Here is a 23400-nt window from a genome sequence, read left to right on the forward strand (position 1 = left end):
GAAGTACGGATCTCTTACCCTTTGCAACAGTATGGATGGAATTGGCGAGCATTATGCTAAGTGGAATATATCAGGCGTTCAATGACAAATACAATATGATCTCACCTTTAAGTGGAATGTAATCAGCAGAACAAACAAGCAAACAAAATATAACCAGAGACAATGAAATTAAGAACAAACTGACAATAACCAGAAGGGAGGTGGGAGGAGATAATGGGGAGAATGGTGTTCAGGAGCAACTACAATGGACACATGAACAAAACCAAAAGTGGGCGTGGAAGCAAGGGAGGGAGATAGGTTTGGTTGGTGTTTGGGGTAAATGCAGACAACTGTAATTGAACAGCAATAAAGTAATTAATAAAAAAGAAAGTTCATAACCCCCCGAGATTTAGAGAAATGAAGTGAATTTTCTAAATTCCTATACTGAAAGAGAAATTTCTGGTCCATACATGTGATTTTTTCTAACAAGATATAAAACAGATAAACAGATGAATACATGCATACATAAAGAAAAAAAAACTTGACAAATAAAGGAAGAACACACAATGTGGTAGAGACATTAATTTCAATAAACATTATTGGGAAAATTGTACAGATACACACAAAAAATAAAAGCAGACCACCTTTTTTCACCATATACGAGAATAAATTCAAAATGGGTTAAAGACTTCAAAGTAAATCTCAAAACCATGAAAATCTCAGGAGAAAACATAGGCAGTAAAATCTAGGACCTTTCCTTTGGCAATTATTTTTTTCTGATGTATTTCCTTGGGCAAGGGAAAAAGAAGAAAAAATGAACGAATGGGACTGCATCAAAATAAAATGGTTTTCCACAGCAAAGGAAACCATGAACAAATGAAAAGACAACTCGCTGAATGGAAAAACATATCTGACAATGATACATCTGATAAGTGGTTAATATCCAGAATTTACAATGAACTCAGACAAGTCAACACCAAAACAAACAAACAATCCAATTAAAAAATGGACAGCGATCCTGAAGACACTTCTCCAAAGAGGACATAGAGATGGCCAACAGACATATGAAAACATGCTCAACATCACTAATTACCAGAGAAATGCAAATTAAAACTACAATGACATATCAACACACACTTGTCAGAATAGCTACCATCAACCAACAATAAGTATTTGCGAGGATAAGGAGAAAAGGGAACCCTATTGAACTTTTGGTGGGAATGCAGTGCATTCACTATGGAAAACAGTATGGAGATATCTCAAAAAAATTAAAAATGGAACTGCTTATGACACCGAGATTCACTTATGGGAACATATCCAAAGAAAACCAAAGCAGGAATTTGAAAGGACAGAAGCACCATATGTTCCATGTAGCAATATTTACAATAGTTAAGATATGGAAACAACCCCAGCATCCATCAATAGATGAGGGGATTAAGAAAAAGTGGTACATATATACTATGGAATATTACTCGGTCATAAAAAATAACAAAATCATAATACTTGCAACAGAATGGATGGACCAGAGTATTTATGTTAAGTGAAACACGTCACTCATAGAAAGCCAAATACCACATAATTTCACTTATATTTGGAATCTATACAACAATATAAATGAACAAGCAAAACAGAAACAGATCCATACATACAGAGAACAGACTGATGTTTGCCAGAGCAACCTAGTTGGGGGACTGGGTGGAAAAGGTGAAGGTACAGAAAAGTACAGATTGGCAGTTACAAAATAGTCATGAGTATCTGAAGTACAGTATAGGAAAGAAGTCAATAATATTGTATTAACTGTGTATGGTGCCAGATATGTACTGATAATACTGAGGGTGGCAAGAACACTTTGTAAAGTATATGCTTGTCTAACCACTATGCTGTACACTTGAAACTAATGAAAAATAATATTGAATATAAACTGTAATTGAAAAAAAAAGAGCTTCCACTGATTTTATTTCATTCACACAATGTCTTTGTCACTGACAAAGACAAGCATTTGGGGACAGCCTCTCTATTTTATACCAACTTCCAGAATTAGAAGCCATTTTTTATTTTTAGTACCATGCGAAAGCTGGTGCTAAGTTGTTAACTAACCAACAAACAGACCAAAGTGAATCTGTGCCCCTCAAATTATCAAGCTGATTTAATCACCCATTATATAATTCAATTCATTTCTAAGAAGTATGCACATATCCCAAGTAATTAGGAATCTAATAAAGCACACTATATATACTTATGACACACTCATAAGATGCTTATAACATATCTAATGCTATTGTGAGCTAAAATCAGTATCAACAAATAATCAATTATTATGTAGCACACAGGAATAAAAAAGAGATACTTAAGCAATAATTAAATATAATGACAATGTGAGTATATTCTCTTAATTGTATATGTAACTTTACACTTTCCTCCTAAGTATTTCCTACTGTCTTTTAGCAATTAATTCCTTCAAATAAATCTTAAAATAACCCTATTTTTTACTGGAAACTTCATATACTTTATTGGATAATCTTTAAATAATCAGATTTGGTGAATAATAAATTTGCCTACTTAAATCTCATTACAAAAAAAAAAAATACCTGTTCTTTTGCTCTTGCTGCAATAACTGAGTGGCTACTTTCTTCAAATCAGTTACTTCCTTCAAATCATCATCCTCTTCCTCAGCAAGTAACTGTTCTTTTCCAAATCTTAAAGGAGACACAAACATGGTTATCCAAAAAGTAAGACAGAAGATTTTTTCATTTATTTTATTTTTAGTTTCTATTTATTGAATTTATTGGGATAACATTGGTTAATAACATTGGCTAATAACATTATATAAGTTTCAGGTGTCAAATTCTATTATACATCCTCTGTATACTGCATTCTGTGTTCATCACCCCAAGGGAAGTCTCTATTTTATACCAGCTTCCAGAATTAGAAGCCATTTTTTGTTTTTAGTACCATGCGAAAGCTAAAATCTTCATGTCTTTGTATTTAAAACAGTAAAGTAAGAACTAAGGAATATTTAAAGAATATAAAAACATATCTATCCCGTCTACTAAACAGAAAATGTGATATACTTATTATATTGATATAATTAATGGCTAACAAAGTAAACTGTAGAGTTACTTTTCATTTCTGAAATGTGTAATGCCCATAATAATTTAATAGTATACGCCCCCCAGCCTTGAGTGTAATAAGAACTGCAGAAGCCTATATGGCCTGTCTGAAAATTTTATTTTATTAAACCACCTTCTTTACATAAGTTTATTTATATCAACCTTTAAAATCTCTGTGCAAAATGTTTAAGTAGAAGAAATACAAAATAGGTTCAAATAAGATTGGCAAATTTTCCAAAAATACTCATTAAAATACATAATTTTTATCATTCAAAGAGAATAAATTTTAAAATAAATTGCCCTCCAAACTCTAGTAATTTTATCTCAAAGGTATTAATTAAAAAAAAAAAAACCAGTATCAAATCCTAAGACTTTGTATCTTTACCATAACTTGTATGCCACCAGTAACTCTCAAGTTTAGGCAACTGTCCTTGTGAGATAAGGTGAGAAAGTAAAAGAATTAAACATATAGAGTATAAGACAAAACAATGTACCTCCTTATGATGTCCCAGAAATGATTAATTAATGACTGCTTAAAAATATACCAGTGAGGTCATTTAGAGGAAGCACAACGTAGAGAAAAGAGAAAATTGTAGGGATCAGAGAGAGCTCAGTTTATACCCTACTCAGGTTCTACTGGACACTAGCTAAGTGGTTCTAGGCAAGAAACTTCAGTCTCCAAGCTTCACCTTCCTCATCTGTAAACATGGGAACAATATCTACTCAGCAGAATTTAGTGAAGACTATATAAGAACCATGGGAAAGCATATAGCACAGATCCTGGTACATGGTAGATACTCAACAAATGTTCCTCCTTTCCTTCCTGCAGCTATGAAGAAACTTAAAGGAGTGACTGAAAAATGTAGTAGGTCATATCCCATCATTTCATAAGAGAAATGATGCAGGAAAGATCCAAAGAACAATTATTTTAATAAAATATCAAATACTCCTAAAATTACTATAACCGGTCTGATGGAAAGAATATTTTCTCAATAAAAGAAACAGAACACTTGTTCTAACACCTGAGTTGCAGACATTCGAAATGCTGGGTATCAGTTTCCTTATTTGTCATATGATGCCAATACCATCTATTTTAAAGTCTTGATAAATAGTTCAAATGAAGCAATGTATGTGAAAATACAGTCCTCCCCAGTAATAATCACAGGAAACATTATTACATTTCTGGGAGAAAACATGTATATACTACACTCAACCTAAATGCTTATGATAATTTTCAGTTTAATTGAGGAACATGAGCAGATGAAGATTTTGTAAATTAATGATCTGAATATAACAGGCAAACCAACAAAAATTATATTCTTTCAAGTAGGAATATCTGAAAAATATTTCAAGTATTTATAAGTAGCATTTCAATTTGAGAATTTGCGTTTGCTTACCTTTTTTCATCTCCTAATTCTTCATTTTTCTGAGATTTTTCAGGGCCTTTTTCTTTTCCCTTATATAAAAGAGAGTTACCATTTAAATTGTATGGTCCATTTTTGTTAGATCAAGGAGAACATGTTATTAATATTTGTTCAAAGTTTTCTTTACCTTAAGGAAAGAAACAAAGGATCCAACATGTGTATCTCCTTGTTCGGAAACTGCTACATCTTCTGTGTTGGGGTCAATAAAATCATACACCTCCTGGTCTAAGTATAAAATAACATTTATTAAAAAAAATTTCCCTGACCAGTGTGGCTCAGCTGGTTGGGTGTCATACCACAAAGCAAAAGGTTGCAGGTTTGATTCCCAGTCAGAGCATATGCCTGGATTATGGGTTTGGTCCCCAGTCGGGGCACGTTGGAGAGGCAACTGATAGATGTTTTCTCTCTTTCTCCCTCCCTTCCCTTCTCTCTAAAAATAAATAAATAAAATCGTTTTAAAAAAATATGAATAGTGCCCTGCCGATGTGGCTCCGTTGAGCATCATCTCATAAACCAAAAGGTTGCAGGTTCAATTCTTGTTCATGGCACATGCCTGTGTTGTGGGTTCGGTCTAGGTCAGCACGTTTGCAAGACACAACTGATAGATGTTTCTAACATCAATGTTTCTCTCCTTCTCATTCTACTTCCCTTCCCCTCTCTCTAAAATCAATAATAAACATTTAAAAATACATGAATAGTATGCTCTGGCACGGCAGTGCTTAAAAGAAAAGTATATTTTCTCAATGAAAGAGTTAGCCAAAGATAATAGTTTTCAAAGCCCATTTTTAATAAAACATCCACCTTTAATAAGGGCTATGTACATAAAATAAATATAGCAAAAACATATGGATCACCTTTCTGAGAATCAGGTTTGCTTCCAGTTGAGTGACTGTCATTTCTTGATGTCTGTTCTCTATTTGATTCTGAGACTTGAGAGTGAAGGCTGATTGTGTCATCATCTGATGGCTGAAAGAAATAAGCCCAAGCTCCAATGAGGCATTTTAAACATATGATTAAGAATTAAGTTGCTTTAATTTCACATATAAACTGTAGAATATTTGATTTACATCTCCAGTTTTCAAACCAAAAAATAGTACGTTAAGGTTTACTGTTTTGCTTTTTAAAATGTGCCTGTCTGTTTACATTTGAAGTCATAAAATGTAATGATGTACCCTGGCTGGGTAGCTCAGTTGATTAGAGCACTGTACCAATATGACAAGGTTGCAAGTTTGGTCCCCAGTCAGAGCACATACAAGAATCAACCCATGAATGCATAACTAAGTGGGAAAACAAACTGAGGTTTCTCTCCCTCCCTCTCTCTTCCTTCTTCTCTCTCTCTCTAAAATCAATAGATAAAAAAGTTTTAATGTAATGATGATTATACTTTTAAACAAAATAAATTAAATATGTGCAAGTATCTATTTCAAAGCTGCAATAAAATTTTAAAATAAAATAGATCAGCAATAAAAAATACTTACTTCTGTTGCAGATAATCGTTTCTCTCCATTATCACTTCCAATTCCAGAGTCAGGACCAGGATTTTTATTTGGATAAAAGTCCTCCATACTATGGAAACAAAAATTCTAAGAACAGTTAGGGTTTTCTTCTTAAATAGATAATATAAATTTGACCTAAATTTTTGCTATATAATACAGAATATGCACTTTTGATGTCTAAGATCCTTAAGGACACAAGGGGGAAAATGTCAGAAATCTTCCTACAAAACACTTTATTCGTGTCCTTCATGAAATATTTTTCCTCTGTGTGCTCTGTTATAAAGTGTCAATTGTTAATAATAAGCCATTATTATTTTTCCTAAGAAATTCAGAAAATCAGATAGTCCTGCTACAAAACCATCTTGATAAAAAAAACCTTTGCTTTTAGTCACTGGTTTGACGAATTTCACTATAGAATGATGAAGTTTTTTCAAACGGTTTATTCTTCATTAGCTCTAAAAATATGCTTTAGCTATATAAATAATGTCCATTTAATAAGTAAGGAAAGAGAAAATGCAACACAAAGTCTTCAAAGCATTGGATAAACAACTGTTTTGGTGTGAGATCAGAGCTGTCTTCACAAATTTCTGAATTACACAGTATGCCAACCAGGTTACAAAGTATTTTTCACTTTAATTTGCAGATTTACCAAACACTCTACATTGACCACTTGTCACGTGCCAAAAATTGCACTAAGTGCTTTAAAGATGATACCTTGAATGTTCCTTGTGAAAACTCTAGCAGATTGTTGGTGTTTTCTCATTTTACAGATGAGGAAACTGAGGCCAGGAGGGGCTGAACAATTTACCCAATGACATGCAACTTGCAAGTGGCAGTCTAAATTTGATCCCAAGAGTATCTAACATTAAACTCCCTGATCTTAATCACTAAGCTGTATTTCCTCCCCCAAAAATGATGTTTATGCTTTTCTGGAGTATATTGAGAAACATAGGGCGCAATTACCAACTGTTAGGCACTATGTTGAAAGCCTGAGATAAGATGAGATGAATTTAAAAACGTTTGACCACAAAGGGGTCTCAAACCAGAAGAGAAATCATGTTTATATATTTTGAAGACTATGTCAAGGGTAAATATAAAGTGCTGTGAGAAAAGAGGAATTAACTAATTTTCCTTGCTAAGGTTTAGGAAAGGCCTTATCCAAGAAAATGGCATTTGAGCTTAGTCTTGAAGGATAAAAATATGCGAAAATTGCTAATATTTGTTAAGTGTTAGGTACTGTGCCAAGTGCACTTCACATTTTACTAATAATCCTTACATTCTTGTAATGTGTACATTATCTCTTTTTACAAATGAAGACAATATAGCTTATAAAAGTTAACTGTCCAAGAGGAAAAATTATAAAATTTACCAAATATCATTTACTGAACTAGCTACCAAGCACACACATATATTTTTTGTATTACTATTAACATTGTTATTTTTACTATCATTAAATACTTCAGCTTTATATTGAATTGAGCCCTACATTGTACTTTCAAGTATAGGCTCCAAAACTATTTTTAAAAACTTATTTATTATTTTTATTCTTTTTTAATTTAAATTTTATCTTTCATTTACAGTTTACATTCAATATTATTTTGTATCAGTTTCAGGTGTACAACATAGTGGTTACATAATCATATATTTTGCCAGTTGTTCTCCTGTGATATTTCCAGTACCCCCCTGGCACCATGCACAGTTATTACAATATTACTAACTACATTCCCCATGCTATACTTCACATCCCTGTGACTATTTTGTAACCACCAACTGCCAAGTGCACATTTAATTCTCACAACAAGCTTATAAAGTGGGTATTGTTAACATTTTAAATTTAAAGAAAAAAGCTCAGAGAGATTACAAAATTTAGGCCACAGGAGAATTAAGAGGTTAAACCATGATTAGAGCTGAAATGTATCCGACTCCACTGCACAAGAATACTATGTACTATACTAAAATACATCTGTGTGTTTCTAAAAGATGACAATGTTAATAACAAGCTACTTGTTGAGGAATTATTATGGGTAGGGCAATGTGTTAAGTACTGTATAGACATTATTTCATTTAATCCTGACATCATCCATATGATTGTTTACATATAAGAAAACTGAGGAGAAAAAAAAAAAGAAAAAGGAAAACTGAGGACCAGAGATATTATGACACAAGAACATAGTTTTTAAGACTTGGAGAAGGGCTTTACAGCCACATTATGTCTGAGTCGAAAAGCTGATATACCTAACTACTGTAATGCTTATTTTTGTAGAATAAAGTGTTTACAAAATAGTCAAAGTACTAGAGGGGATTATAAGTAGTAAGAACAATACAGGCAAGAGCATGAGTCTGAAGGTGAAATGAACATAAAAGAATTGTCTAGGTACTTCAATATAGGCTGTGAGCAGGAGATGAGCACACCCAAGAGCCAACTTGTAAGTAAACTCTATTGACCTGCAGTGTTCAATACAGCAACCACTAGGAGTATATAGCTACTGAGCACTTTCAGTGTAGTTAGTCAAAATTGAGACATGCTGTAAATGTAAATAATATACACACACACAAGATTTCAAAGATTTAATAGGGAAAAAATAATGTGAATTGACTCATTAATTTTTATATTTAAACTACATGTTAAAATATTTGGGATATACTGAGTTAAATAACATGTATTGTTAAAATTAATTTCACCTTTTTTTTTTTTTACTTCTTTTAAAATGGGTTACAAGAAAATTCAAAATTCCATATGTGGCTCACATTACATTTAAATTGGGTGACACTGCTAGAGACCATCTCTAAAATACATCTCAATTCTGTCCACTCCTTTTCATCCCTACTGCAATCACCCTGTTCAAGACTCCTCAATCTCGTGGAAGTACTGCAACAACCTAACTAGTCTTGGTGTTTCTATGTTTATTTATTTCCAATCTATTCTCCCTGTAAGAGCCAAGATAGTTTTTTTTTCAACAGAAATCAGATTCATGTTATTCCCAGGCTGTCCAATGAGTTCCCGCTGTACTTTAAGTACAATTTAACTCCTTATCACAGTCTCCAAAACCCCTACATGACTTGAGTCCTCACTAACCAAATCAACTCGTACACTCTACCCTTCAACTACTCTGCTCCAATCATGCTGGTCTCCATTCAGTCTTTTAACATACGAAGTCTCTTCTTAACTTAGGGCCTTTGCACATGCCTTTCACAGCTACCTGTTCTCATTTCAGGTCTTACCTTGAAACCTCATCTTACAAAAAAGACATTTTTTATCTTTACTTCTGAAACATATTTCTTCCCTTTATAGCAAGGAAATTTAAAATTATTTTTATTGTATTTCCTTGTTTTATCTATTAACGGACTCTTACATTAGACTGTGGGCTACATGAAAGCTGAGACCAATGTGTATATCATTCAACAAAACATACTCAGAATGTACCAGTAGGCATGCTACTGTATTTGTAAAATAAGTAAAGGTCTAATACAAGGAATGCTGTTACTAAAGTAACATCACTTATAAATAAATATAAAGCAGACTAATAGATATTATAATATGAATTAATTCTAATTTTTATAGAATTGTTTGGTTTACTATCATTCATAATATTAAACAAAAGAATCTTTAGGAACTAAATTCAATGTTTGGATATTTAATTCTACTTAGGCAACAGAAAAATTCATAGAAGAGTCCTATTTGGGAATTCCAGAACTTGCACTGTTAACAATAGTACTTACTACATTGACTTTCCAAGTAGTCCAAACTTGGTCATAAATACAATGTCAAACCTTTAAACATTTGAGACAGGGTCACAGGCTCCCTTTCTGTGGTCTCACCCCATTCCAATTATTTTCCATATTACTGAATGGAATTGTATTTTCATAAAATCAGACCAACATACATCTTGAAAAGATGAATTAAAAATGTAATATGAAATCTACCATTTCAAAATTTCATGAGGATAAAAACACCAATATCATACAGAAGAACATGGATGATAAATCATCTTTGACCTAGATATAAAATATATAAAGAAAGTGAAGCAAGAAAGTACCCCAAAATGTCTTGTTTTTCCACCAAATTCAGGTCAAATTCAAATTCTACTTGTTATTACAAATGTGCAATAGTGTGACCACAGGAGTAAGTTCATACGTCTCAAGTGGTAAGAAATTAGTATTTCTGCACTATAATATCAAATGTTTACATTTTACTACTAAAGCTTTAATAATAATTAATTTTTAAGAAAATTCCAAATTGATTCTAGTATCTCAGTTCATTCTATGATGGTGATATTTCACTTCAGCCAATTATTGAATTTTATACTGGCCAATCAGCCTAAACATATTCAGTACTCTCAAGATTAATGCATATTTTTTTACATACAGAGAAGATACTAAGAATGAAACTAAGATTATTACATCACCTGTCTGTGAGAGGCTGGGAGGGCATTCTTTTACTCAATGATGGAAGATCCAGAGAATCTGGTTTCTTATCCATTCTGCAACATGCTTGGATATTTAAGTATTTAAATATGTGTACTTTACCCTTTAAACATATCTGTCAATAAAGAGTAGAGAAAGGTTTATTTATATAGGTCCAAATATAAATACCATCTGCCAATTTATTTACACATTTTCATAATCTCAAATTAATCTAAGATATCACAATCATGATAGATACTTTGCATATTTAATTAATTTGTACTTCTGACGGGAAGTGAAAATATCTGACAATACTGATACTAACTAAAATTCTATTTCTCCTAGTAGGCTAAGTAGAATAAAATAATTTTTAAATGGTCAATTCAGCTAAGATAATACCCTAAAAAGTTATGGTCATTGGTGATAGAAAAGGAATAATGAGGGGTAAAATACTATGTGAAACAAAGTATATTATATAAAAAAGAGAGACAGTGAGAGGTAAGTCAGATTTACAAAGGTTAACTGCAGTCATCATAAGTTACATCAAATAAGTATCTTGCAAAAATCATAATAAAAATATTGTTTTATGAGCTCATAACCTACCAACATATGTAAAAATAATCTACAAAGAAAACAGTGAGGAAGATACATTCAAAAGTAATTATCGTACCAGGTATAAAGGAGAAACATTTCTTAGATAATTCTAAAAGATACCAGATCTGACTTGACCACTGAAAAATTTCATTAAAAAAATTAAAATACTTGAGCTATTAGACTATAAATACATTATGAATTAAGATGTATCTTATGTCTCCCTAAACTACAAACATAAATTTCTTTCATCACCAAATTAAATGCCAATTAATTTTTTGTAAATTCAATTTTTAATCATAGTAATTCACATATGTACTTTTAAAAGTCACAGAATTATGAAACTGATAACAAAAAATTAATTCTCCATTCTATCCCCTTTAACCTCTAAAACCCAGTTCCTCATTCAACTCTCGAGTTGGTTTTCTGCTATTTTCCTGCATATTTATAAAGAGCATGGTTTTACTTTTTTTTTTATTTTTTTAAGTATAGACCTTTATTTGTTGAAGTCTTCCTAAGGAAAAAGAGGATTTAGATTTCTAACATTATCACTACCACCAATTTCACGTATCATCAATACCACAACTACCATCCTCCCATCTCCAATCACTATAAACTTACATAAACATACTTCCTCTGTTTTTAGAAGCATAACATAGGTTAGAGCATAAACTTTGGAGTCAGACAGCCTTGATTTGAATTTGGGTTTTAGCACTTGCTAACCATGTGACCTTAGACCAGTCACTTAACTTCTTTTTTTTAAGTTGGTTTTAATAATTTATTTTTAAGTATACTTTCTTGATTATGCTATTACAGTTTTCCCAGTTCTCCCCTTATATTCCCCCTCCACCCTGCACCCCCCAACCCTCCAGCATCCCCCACTTTGTTCACATCCATGGGTTGTACATATACGTTCTTTGAGTCCTCTGTTTCCTATACCATTTTTGACCTCTCCCCATCTATTTAATGACTACCAGTTATGGTTCGTCTTCTCTGTACCTTTCCCCCCCTATTCCTCCTCTACCCCACCCCACTGAAAACCCTCCATGTGATGTCCATTTCTCTGATTCTGTTCCTGTTATAGTTCTTTGTTTAGTTTTGTTTCCGTTGTTTTTCTTTCTTTCATTTTTGTAGGTTCAGTTGTTGATAGTAGTGAGTTTGTTGTCATTTTATTGTTCATAGTTTTTTATGTTCTTCTAGTTCTTAGATAAGTCCCTTTAACATTTCGTGTAATAAGGGCTTGGTGATGATGAACTCCTTTAACTTGATCTTATCTGGGAAGCACTTTATCTGCCCTTCTATTCTAAATGATAGCTTTGCTGGATAGAATATTCTTGGATGTAGGTCCTTGCCTTTCATGACTTCAAATACTTCTTTCCAGCCCCTTCTTGCCTGTAAGGTTTATTTTGAGAAATCAGCTGATAGCCTTATGGGCACCTGTTTGTAGGTAACTCTCTCCTTTCCTCTTGCCGCTTTTAAGATTCTCTCTTTAATCTTGGGTAACTTAAAGATGAATGTGCCGTGGTGTGTTCCTTTTGGGTCCAACTTCTTTGGGACTCTCTGGGTTTCCTGAAAGTATATTTCCTTCACCAGACTGGAGAAGTTTTCCTTCATTATTTGCCCAAATAAGTTTTCAATTTCTTGCTGTCATTTTTCTCCTTCTGGCATCCCTATAATTCGGATATTGGAACACTTCAGGTTGTCCCAGAGGTTTGTAAGACTCTCTTCACTTTTTCGAATTCTTGTTTCTTCATTCTGTTCTGGTTGGATGTTTATTTCTTCCTTTTATTCCAAATCGTTGATTTGAGTCCTGGTTTCCTTCCTGTCACTGTTGGTTCCCTGAATATTTTGCCTTATTTCATTTTGGGTATCTTTCATTTATTTTTTCATTTTCTGACCAAGCTCAATCAGTTCTGTGAGCATTTTGATTACCAGGGCTTTAAATTATCCATCAGATAGGTTGGCTATCTCTTCTTCACTTAGCTCTCTTTCTGAGGCTTTGCTCTGTTCTTTCATTTTGGCCCTATTTCTTTGCTCGGGGCCCCTGTTAAGTTGTAAGGGGGTGGGGCCTTAGGTATTTGCCCAGTCAGGGCAAACCTTGCTGGGCTGTGGCACTGCCTGTGGGGGAGAGGCCAGAGAGGGAACAGTGTTGCCCGCCTGTTCATCTCTAGCACTCTTTTCAAGGAACTCTGGAGTGAGACTGGGAGTTTCTCCCACTGCAGAAACTGCTGTAGTCCACAGCCACCTCCGAGTCTCAGTTTCCCCTTGAGTCAGCCTCTCTGGTGCAGCCTGCCTGCTTGCCCCAACCAGCCCTGCCCCCACGTTCCATGCTCACCCTAGTTCCTCTCCATCCACTGCCTTACAGGCCTGGTTGTTCTATTTGACTGTTTCTTTAATTCTGTGGTTGTTGGAATTCCATGCAGTTTGATTTTCTCCCACTTCTGGTTGTTTATTGATTTTAGCTTGGTTGCTATCCTCCTTTTGATTGTGCCAGGAAGTGAAGGGTTTCTACCTATGCCTCCATCTTGGCTGGAACTCAGGCCAGTCACTTAACTTCTATGTCCTTGTTTCCTCATATATAAAATGAGGTATAATGACAGTGCGTGTTTTATAGAGTTGCTATAAGAAATCAGTTAATGCATATAGAGCATTTTCAACAGTGCCTGGAGCACAGTAAGTGCTATTTAAATTATCTTTACTATTATTATAATACTCTCACAATTTTTCATTAAATCAAAATCTAATATTTACACTATTAGGACTGAGGAAATTTTCATAGATGAACCTCCTAAGTTAGTTACATTTCCTTTCTCCTATAAGTTTTTGTTTTTCTAAAGTGACTAATTACCCCATTTTTTTCTTGGCATAATTTCCTGTATGCCTATTAGTACTTAATTCCTGACTTTATGACAAAACTATAAAACTCCATACTGAGAAACACATCAAGTCACTTATTAATGTATTTATTTATTTCTTTTAGAAGACAACCGCCCTACTTCAAACTGATTTGTTGCTCTCTAGGCCTACTGCATTCCTGTCAATCTTGAACATGAAGGATTCCTCTTTTTTTTTTTTTAAGATTTTATTTATTTTTAGAGAGAGGAAGGAAAGGAGAAAGAGAGGGAGAGAAACATCAATGGGTGGTTGCCTCTCATGCACCCCCCCCCAGTGGGGACACAGCCAGAAACACAGGCATGTTCCCTGACTGGGAATAGAACTGGTGAACTTTTGGTTCACAGGCCAGCACTCAGTCTACTAAGCCACACCAGCCAGGCCAGGATTCCTCTTTCTTAATTTACTCCCACATTTTGATATAGCACAAACTCTACTAACTTTCTAATAAAGAGCACGTGGGAGTTAAACTTTCTGACATCTTGCATGTTTGAAACTGTCTTTTTTCTTACCTCACACTTGACTGATAGCTTGTACAGAAAGATATAAATTTTCTCTTAGTTGTTGAAGGTGTGGTTCTAACATCTTCTAGTTTCCTATGCTGCTGCTGAGAACTCATTCTGATGGTCACTACTATGAATGTAACCCATTTTATTTCAGTGGAAGCCTTTCACTGTTTTGGTCTCTTTCATGTTAAGAGATTATTACTGCTACTGTCCACTTATCCGTAGCTGTTCATTTTCAAGAGTGAAGCAATTATGAAGCCAACTGGAATCTCTACGTATGAGGGAGAAGTTTACTAATGGTGAGCCTCACTGACCAGTGATCAAATAGGAACTGGACATTTCATCAGAAGATACCCCCAAAGATCAGTGTGTGTGTGTGAGTGTGTGTGTATTATACGTATATGTATATGAGTATTTTATTTTTCAAGTATAGACTTTATATATATATATATAATTTTTAATTAATTTTTATTGTTATTCAATTACAGTTGTATGCCTTTTCTCCCCATCCCTCCACCCCACCCCAGCCGAACCCACCTCCCTCCCCTGCCTCCACCACCCCCCCCATCTGGTCCATGTGTCCTTTACAGTGGTCCCTGAAATCCCCTCTCCTATAGAAACTGTACACATATAGATATGTATTTTTTCTCCTAGTTGAATCAGTCTTCCAAGGGAGAAACACACCAATCCTGCCTGAGATAAATAAAACAGCCTAAATGTATTCTGAGAGCCTAGTAATAAAAGTCTATGGGAGGGTACCAACACTTACTATGAAAGCATTCACTGCTCTCAGTATGGAGTCTCACTCCTATCCATTCCTGTACTTGGAGCCCCTGACTCTGGTTTCCAATCTCCCTACAGTTGTGCTCTCCAATATAGTACCCACTAGCCACATGTGGCTATTTGAATTAATTACATCTAAATAAAGCTAAAAATTCAAATATTCAGCCACATTATACATTTTCAAGTTCTCAACAGCCATTTGGTGGCTAGCACATTGGACAGTGCAGATATAGAACATTTCCATCACCACAAAAGGTTCTAATGGACAGCACTGCTCTAAAGAGTAAATTCCAGGCTTCTGCTGAGGAAAGAAGCAATAGTCATTTGGCTTCTGATCTGAGAGAGAGAATCTGAGAGAAAATACCTACTCCTCAGAGTAAACCCCAGGCTTCTGCTAATGCAAGAGAGGGGCTGTCATGTGGCTGCAGAGCTAAGGGCAATAATATGAGGATGTAAATCTTAGATTTGTAGTGTCCAATGGTAGCCACTAATTACTTGAAATTATTTAAATTTCAATTAATCAAAAGAAAATTCAATTAAAAATTTGGTTCCTGTTCTGGACAAGATAGAGGCATAGGTAGAAACCCTTTGCTTCCTCACACAACCAAAAGGAGGATAACAACCAAGCTAAAATCAATAAACAACCAGAAGTGGGAGAAAATCAAACTGCATGGAACTCCAACAACCATGGAATTAAAGAAACAGTCAACCAGACCAGCCAGACCAACCAGACTGGTACGAGGGAGTAGAGGGAGATCAGGCAGATGGGCGGACGGGCAGAACCTGTGGCAAGGCAGCGGACTGCGTGGGAGGGGCTGGCAAAATGGGAAACTGGGACTCAGAGCTGACTGTGGACTATGGTGGGGGTTGTGACAGTGGGAGAAACTCCCAGTCTCATGAGAATTTGTTGGAAAGTAGGGGTAGGAGTAAGCGAGCTGCATTGTTCCCTCTCTGACCCTGGCCCCACAAACAGTGCCACAATGCAGCAAAGACAGTTGCCCTGCCTGGCGAATACCTAAGGTTCCATCCCTTTACAACGTAACAGGTGCACCAAGACAAAGAAATATGTCCCAAATGAAAGAACAGAGCAAAACTCCAGAAAGAGAGCTAAGTAATGAAGAGATAGCTGACCTATCTGATGGAAAGTTCAAAACACTGGTAATGAAAATGCTCACAGAACTGATTGAGTTTTGTCAAAAATGAAAGAACAAATGAAGGATACCCAAAGTGAAATAAAGCAAAATATTCAGGGAACCAATAGTGACAGTTAGGAAACCAGGACTCAAATCAACGATTTGGAACAAAATGAAGAAATAAACATCCAACTGGAACAAAATGAAGAAACAAGAATTCAAAAAAGTGAAGAGAGAAATGGGACTAGAGGGAATATGGTGGCAAGATAGGTGGGAGAGGAGTCCGCTTCCTCCTGAACATGGGTAAAGCACCTAGCCGATCTACACAGGAACAAAGAGAACAGACAACAGTACCCCAGCATTTATGAAGATAGGAAACGAAAAAGTATAGAGGACACTGAAAAAACAGATGGTAAGGGGATTGCTTTAGGACAATAAGGTCCCTGGGACCAGCTCAGGTAACCAGGGCGACTGCAGTCCCAGGCCCAGTGCCAGCCGGGCCTGCCGCAGGACTCCTGGGAGAGAGCTGGGTTCATGGCTCCCTCCCCTGCCAAACAAGGCTTGAGCAGCACTGAAAGAGACCTAGTTGCTTGAAGTCACAGGGAGGGGAATAAGGACGAAATGGTAAACCCACAGAGACTATGGGCACCAGCTGGGGACAGTCGAGAGTTGGGACATGACCCGGATAGTCCCTGGTCTAGCTGGAGAGGTGGGCTGTGTGAGAGGACAGGCCCTCCCTTGTATGGAGCGGGAGGATTGAGCACGAGGAATTTCTCAAAAAGAAAAAGGAAAAAAAGAGAGAGACATTCAGGGGCAGTTTGGGGAATTCTCCTGCAGCAGCAGCTCCAGTCTCCTGTCCACCCAGCCACCCAGCACTCCTGAGGGGGTGTGGAGGGCACCAAGCTCATATCCCAAGTGCCAAGGAGTGTGCACACCTCGGGGGTACCTGAGACCACATCCGAGGCAACAGGGAGAGTTCGCACCACGGAAGGCCCCAGGCAGGCAACCATAGCCCCAAGGACGGTATGCGTCAGAACCTGCGGGACTGGGCGCTGCTGGAGAGCTGGGCTGGAGCCTGGCCCAGTGCTGGTGAAGTACACAGAAGAGCTAAACTAAGCCCCCTGAGTCTGCTGTGGACAAAAATACCAGCAAAACTGGCTTGACCAGTTTGAAGCCAGCAGGAAGCTCTTTTATTTATTTTTTTATTTTTTTAAGTAATTCTTCATTTTTTTATTATTATTTTTTTCTTCGCTGAACACATTCTTCCTCTCTTTCCTTCTTTCTTGTTTTATTCCTTCTTTCTTTCCCTTTATATCTCTTCTTCCTTCCTCCTTCTTTTTTTTTAATTCCCACAAGTGAGACAATAAAACCTAGAACTGTGAAAAGACCAGAGTTGGACCCAAAGAGGGGGCATCCCAACAGCTGAGACAGTTAAGCAAATTTCATTTTGCTACTCCAGTGAACTTGCAAGTTATTGTATACTGCATTATTATTTTTTCATTATTTTTACATCACTCATTTTATGAGTATTTTTGTATTTCTCCTCTGTTTAGTCTTCTTTGATTGCTTAATTTGCATTGACTGGTTTCCCCTTGTCCTCTCTTTCATAGTGTATTGTTAACTGTCTTTCACTTCACTTGTTTCCATTAGCACACTGCTCTAGGACCTATACTCCCTATTCTAGTTATCCAGATCACATAGATTCTGTCATATGATTGTTGCTCCATTACTATTGTAAATACTAGCTGTTCCATACATTTCTAAATACTACATAGCACCCCTCCCAGATCTTAGCCTACTTCACTGTTTCCGGAATTTTATTACTGTTATGGTTAACTCTATTCTTTCACACATTATAACTATTTTCTACCCTTTACTCTCACTTTACCTCATAATCTGACCTCCAACAAGCTCACAGCTTTCTAGATCCAACTCACAATCCTTCCCCCCACCCCCTCAACGAGAGTCTTATCTTCTTTCCACCCTTTCTAAAAAGTGGTGAGGAGGGTGAATTATCACGGTTAACACTATATATACCCAAAGGATCTCCTATATCTTCTCTAAGGGCTGGTAATTTAAATATCATGGAATACACTCGTGCTCTCTTCAATCATTTTGCCTTCCCCCTCCAACCTACCATAAAAAAGAGTAGGTAAAAGCCATGAACACCAGGATACTCCTGGAGGAGGACCCCCACCAACAAAGGAAACACCAACAGCTAAGAACAGAAAAGGTGAAGGAGGGACTGGAAGTCACACTAACTCAATCCAGGACCTATCTGGAAATACAAATAAATAGTGGAGAAATTACTCAGAACAAACAGCTGAACAGGAGCAAGAGAAAATCCTCAAACCCTTGTACACACAAAAGAACCAACTCCAACACAACTTGCCCACACCTGCACAACAGAAAACAAGAGGTGCTGTACACACTGACCCTCAGTTAACCAGCTGGTGGGAAGAACCAACCAAAGGAAGACCTAACAACAACCAAAAACCAAAGACATACACAGAGGCAACATAAACCACAGCCCAAGACAAGTGAGCTCAGGAGATCAAGGACACTACACCACTGAATCTCACAGGTATTCTACCACAAAACTTTACAACATAAATCCAGGGGGTCAAAACAGAGCAACATAACAAGCAGAAGCTAACAGGAAGAGTCACTCAAACAATGGGAAGACAAAGAAACAATCCCCAAATGAAAGACAGGAGGAAGTCTCAGAAACAATGCTAAATGAAAAAAAGGCAACTATCAAATATTCAGTTCAAATCAATGGTTACCAACAGGCTTAATGAGCTCACAGAGAATTGCCAAAAACTACAGGGAAACTACAATGAACTCATTGCAAACTGTATCACCATGAAAAAGAAAATAGAAACTATCAACAAGGACCAACAAGAAATGAAGAATACAACTTCTGAACTGAAGAACACAATAGAAGGAATCAAAAGCAGGCTGAATGAAGCAGAGGATCAGATCAGCGATTAGAGGACAAGGTAGAAAAAAACCACACAGAATGGGCAAGAAATAGAAAGGGGGATCAGAAAGAATGAAGAGGAATTAAGGGAAATGCAGGACAACAAGAAACATAACAATATCCCTATAATAGGGATACCAGAAGGGGAAAAAGAAGAGCGAGGGACAGAAAACCAGTTTGAAAGAGTAATCATAGAAAATTTCCCTAATTTGATGAGAGAAAAAGTCACACAAATCCAGGAAACACAGACAGTCCCAAGCAAGAGGAACCCAAAGAGGCCCACTGCAAGACACATCATAATTAAAATGGCAAAATTCCAAGACAAAGAGAGGATCTTAAAGGCAGCAAGGGAGAAATAGGAAGTAATATACAAGGGAGTCCCAATAAGGTTAGCAGCTGACTTTTCAATGGAAACGCTCCCAGCCAGAAGAGAATGGCAAAAAATATCTCAAGTAATGAGAACCAGAAGCCTGAAACCAAGGTTAATTTAGCCAGCAAAGCTCTCAATCTAGATAGAAGGCCAAATAAGGAGTTTCCCAGACAAAAGAAGTCTAAAAGGTAACACCTCCACCAAACCAGCTCTGCAAGAAATGCTAAATAGACCACTTTAAGGAAAGGAAGGAAAAGAGAAACAAAGGTGCAAAAAAGTGGCAATCAGTAACTACCTACCAATAATAACCTTGACCTTAAATGTAAATAGATTAATGCTCTAATCAAACACATAGCATAGCTGAATAGATAAGAAACCGTTACCCACACATATGCTGCCCACAAGAGATCCACCTCAGGACAAAAGACCTACACAGACTGAAAGTGAAGGGCTGGAAACAAATTTTCCAAGCAAACGGACAAGAAAAAAAAAAGCAGGGGTAGCAATACTCATATCAGAAAAAATAGACTTCAAAAAAAGGGCCATCAAGAGACACCCAGAAGGTCACTTCACAATACTCAAGGGAAGAATTCACCAAGAAGACATAAACATTGTAAATATATATGCATCCAACATAAAAGCACCCAAATACATAAAGAAAATCTTGGAGGACATTGAGAAAGATATTGACAGCAACACAATTAGGTAGGTGAATTTAACACCCGAGTGTAAAAGATGGACAGATATTCCAAACAAAATATCAACAAAGATATTGTGGCATTGACCGAAGCCGTAGATGAAATGGACTTAACTGATATATATACAGAGCCGTTAATCCCAAAGAAGCAAACTACACATTCTTTTCATATGCACATGGAACATTTTCAAAGATAGACCACATAATAGGACACAAAACAAGCCTCAACAAATTCAAGAAAATTGAAATCATATCAAGCATTTTCTCTGAACACAAAGGAGTGAAACTAGAAACAAACCTCAAGGAAAAAACCCCAAAACACTCAAAAACATGGAGATTGAATAGCATGCTATTAAACAATGAAATGGCTTAAGAATGAAATTAGGGAAGAAATCAAAAAGTTTCTGGACACAAATAAAAAGGAATTCACAACAATCCAAAACCTACGGGAAACAGCAAAGGCATTCCTGAGAGGGAAGTTAATAGCAATACAGGCCTACCTAAACAGAATAGAAGCATTTCAAATAAAGCAAATACCTCTATACTTACAAGAAATTCAGGAACAACAGAAAAGACAACCCAGAGCAAGTATAAAGAAGGAAATAACGAGAATCAGAGCACAATTAAATGACAAAGAGACTAAAAGCACAATTCTAAGGATCAAGGAATCCACGGGGTGGTTCTCTGAAAGGATAAACAAAATTGACAAGCCTTTAAGCAGGCTAATCAAGAAAAGAAGAGAGAGTACCCACATAAACACAATAAGAAATCAAACAGGAGAGACCACAACGGATACTACAGAAATGCAAAGAATTCTAAGAAATTACTACAAAGAAGCATATGCCAAGAAATGTGATAACCTAGATGAAGCAGAAAAATATCTAGAAAAATATAACCTTCCAAAACTCAATGAAGAAGAAGAAGAAAGCCTGAACACAACAATAACACGTAATGAAATTGCAACATTAATCATAAAGCTTCCAACACACAAAAGCCTTGGACCACACAGTTTCACAGGAGAATTCTACAGAGCATTTCAGGGAGAGCTAACCCCCATTCTCAACAGATTATTTCAAAAAATTCAAGAACATGGAACACTCCCAAACTATTCTTATTAAGCGAACATCATCCTAATCCCAAAACCAGATAAAGACATAACAAAGAAAGAAAACTTCAGGCCAATATCAGTAATGAACATAGATGCTAAAATCCAAAACAAAATATTGGCCGACCCCATCTAGCCATATGTTAAAAAGATCATACACCATGAACAAGTGGGATTCAGCCCAGGGATGCAAGGATGGTACAATATTCGCAAATCAATAAACATAATACACCACATAAACAAAATGAAACACAAAAATCACATGATCATATCAACAGATATGGAGAAAGCATTTGATAAGGTACAGCATCCATTTATGATAAAAAATACTCAGCAAAGTGGGAATAGAGGAACATTCCTCAACATAATAAAGGCCATATATGAGAGACCTACAGCCAACATCACACTCAATGGACAAACACTTAGAGCTTTCCCACTAAGATCAGGAACAAGACAAGGATGCCCTCTCTCACCACTCCTATTCAACATAGTACTGGAAGTCCTAGCCACAGCAATCAGACAAGGAAATGAAATAAAATGCATCCAAATTGGAAAGTAAGAAACAAAAATGTCATTCTTTGCAGATGACATGATAGTGTACATGGAAAATCCCATAGACTCCACCAAAAATTACTTGACCTAATAAATGAATTTGGCAAAACAACCAGATGCAAAGTCAATACTCAGAAATCAAAGGCATTCTTATACACTAACAATGAAACATCAGAAACAGAAATTAGGGAAAAAATCCCATTTGATATAGCAACAACAAAAATAAAGTACCTAGGAATAAACGTAACCAAGGAGGTAAAAGACCTATACTCAGAAAACTACACAACACTGAAGAAGGAAATTAAGGAAGACACAAACAAATGGAAGCATGTACCATGCTCCTGGGTTGGAAGAATTAACATCACCAAAATGGCCATACTACCCAAAGCTCTGTATAGATTCAATGCAATCACTATTAAAGTACCCGTGACATATTTCACAGATACAGAACAAACATTTCAGAAATTTATATAGAACCATAAATGACCCCGAGTAGCTGCAGCAATTTTGAGAAAGAAGAACAAAGCAGGAGGGATCACAATACCTGATACAAACTGTACTACAAGGCCGCTGCAATCAAAACAGCCTGGTACTGGCATAAAAACAGGAACATACACCAATGGAAAAGAAGAGAGAGCCCAGAAACAAACCCAAATCTCTACAGTCAATTAACATTTGACACAGTGGGTAGCAGCATAAAATGGAGCAAAAATAGCCTCTTCAACAAACGGTGTTCGGAGATCTGGACAGCTACATGCAAATAAATAAAACTCGATCACCAACTTACACCATACACAAAAATTAATTCAAGGTGGATAAAAGACTTAAATATAAGTCGTAACACCATGAAAGCCCTAGAGGAAAACATTGGCAGGAAATTCTCAGATATTCCATGCAGCAACATCCTCACAGACAAGTCCCCTAAAGGAAGGGACATAAACGAAAGAATAAACAAGTGGGACCTCATCAAAATAAAAAGCTTCTGCATGGCTAAAGAAAACAGCATTAAAATACAAAGAGAACCAACAGTATGGGAAAACATAGTTGCTAATGATACCTCAGACAAGGGCCTGATCTCCAAAATATATAAAGAACTCACATGACTCCACTCCAGGAAGATAAACAACCCACTTAAAAAATGGGCAAAGGACTTGAACAGACACTTCTCCAAGGAAGACATAGAGAGGGCCCAGAGACATATGAAAAGATGCTCGGCATCACTAGCCATCAGAGAGATGCAAATTAACACCACAATGAGGTACCATCTCATACAGGTCAGAGTGGCCAACATAAACAAATCAATAAACAAGTGTTGGGGAGGATGTGGAGAAAAGGGAACCCTAGTGCACTGTTGGTGGGAATGCAGACTGGTGAG

At 36.2% G+C, this 23400-nt stretch overlaps 1 protein-coding gene across 2 annotated transcripts in view; it reads right to left on the reverse strand.

Moving 5' to 3' along the window:
• LRCH2 (leucine rich repeats and calponin homology domain containing 2) overlaps positions 1 to 23400 on the reverse strand; it is a 141790-nt gene that overhangs the window by 36997 nt on the left and 81393 nt on the right. For both annotated transcript variants that reach the window (XM_024564416.3, XM_045198660.2), the window contains exons 6-11: positions 10416 to 10549; positions 5992 to 6079; positions 5368 to 5479; positions 4641 to 4738; positions 4487 to 4545; positions 2568 to 2675 (exon numbers count right to left, since the gene is read on the reverse strand). In XM_024564416.3, coding sequence (XP_024420184.2) covers positions 2568 to 2675; positions 4487 to 4545; positions 4641 to 4738; positions 5368 to 5479; positions 5992 to 6079; positions 10416 to 10549 — 599 coding nt within the window. The remainder of the gene's footprint in view (positions 1 to 2567; positions 2676 to 4486; positions 4546 to 4640; positions 4739 to 5367; positions 5480 to 5991; positions 6080 to 10415; positions 10550 to 23400) is intronic.

The sequence above is a fragment of the Desmodus rotundus genome, chromosome X, assembly GCF_022682495.2.
Source record: "Desmodus rotundus isolate HL8 chromosome X, HLdesRot8A.1, whole genome shotgun sequence".
NCBI classification, from domain to species: domain Eukaryota; kingdom Metazoa; phylum Chordata; class Mammalia; order Chiroptera; family Phyllostomidae; genus Desmodus; species Desmodus rotundus.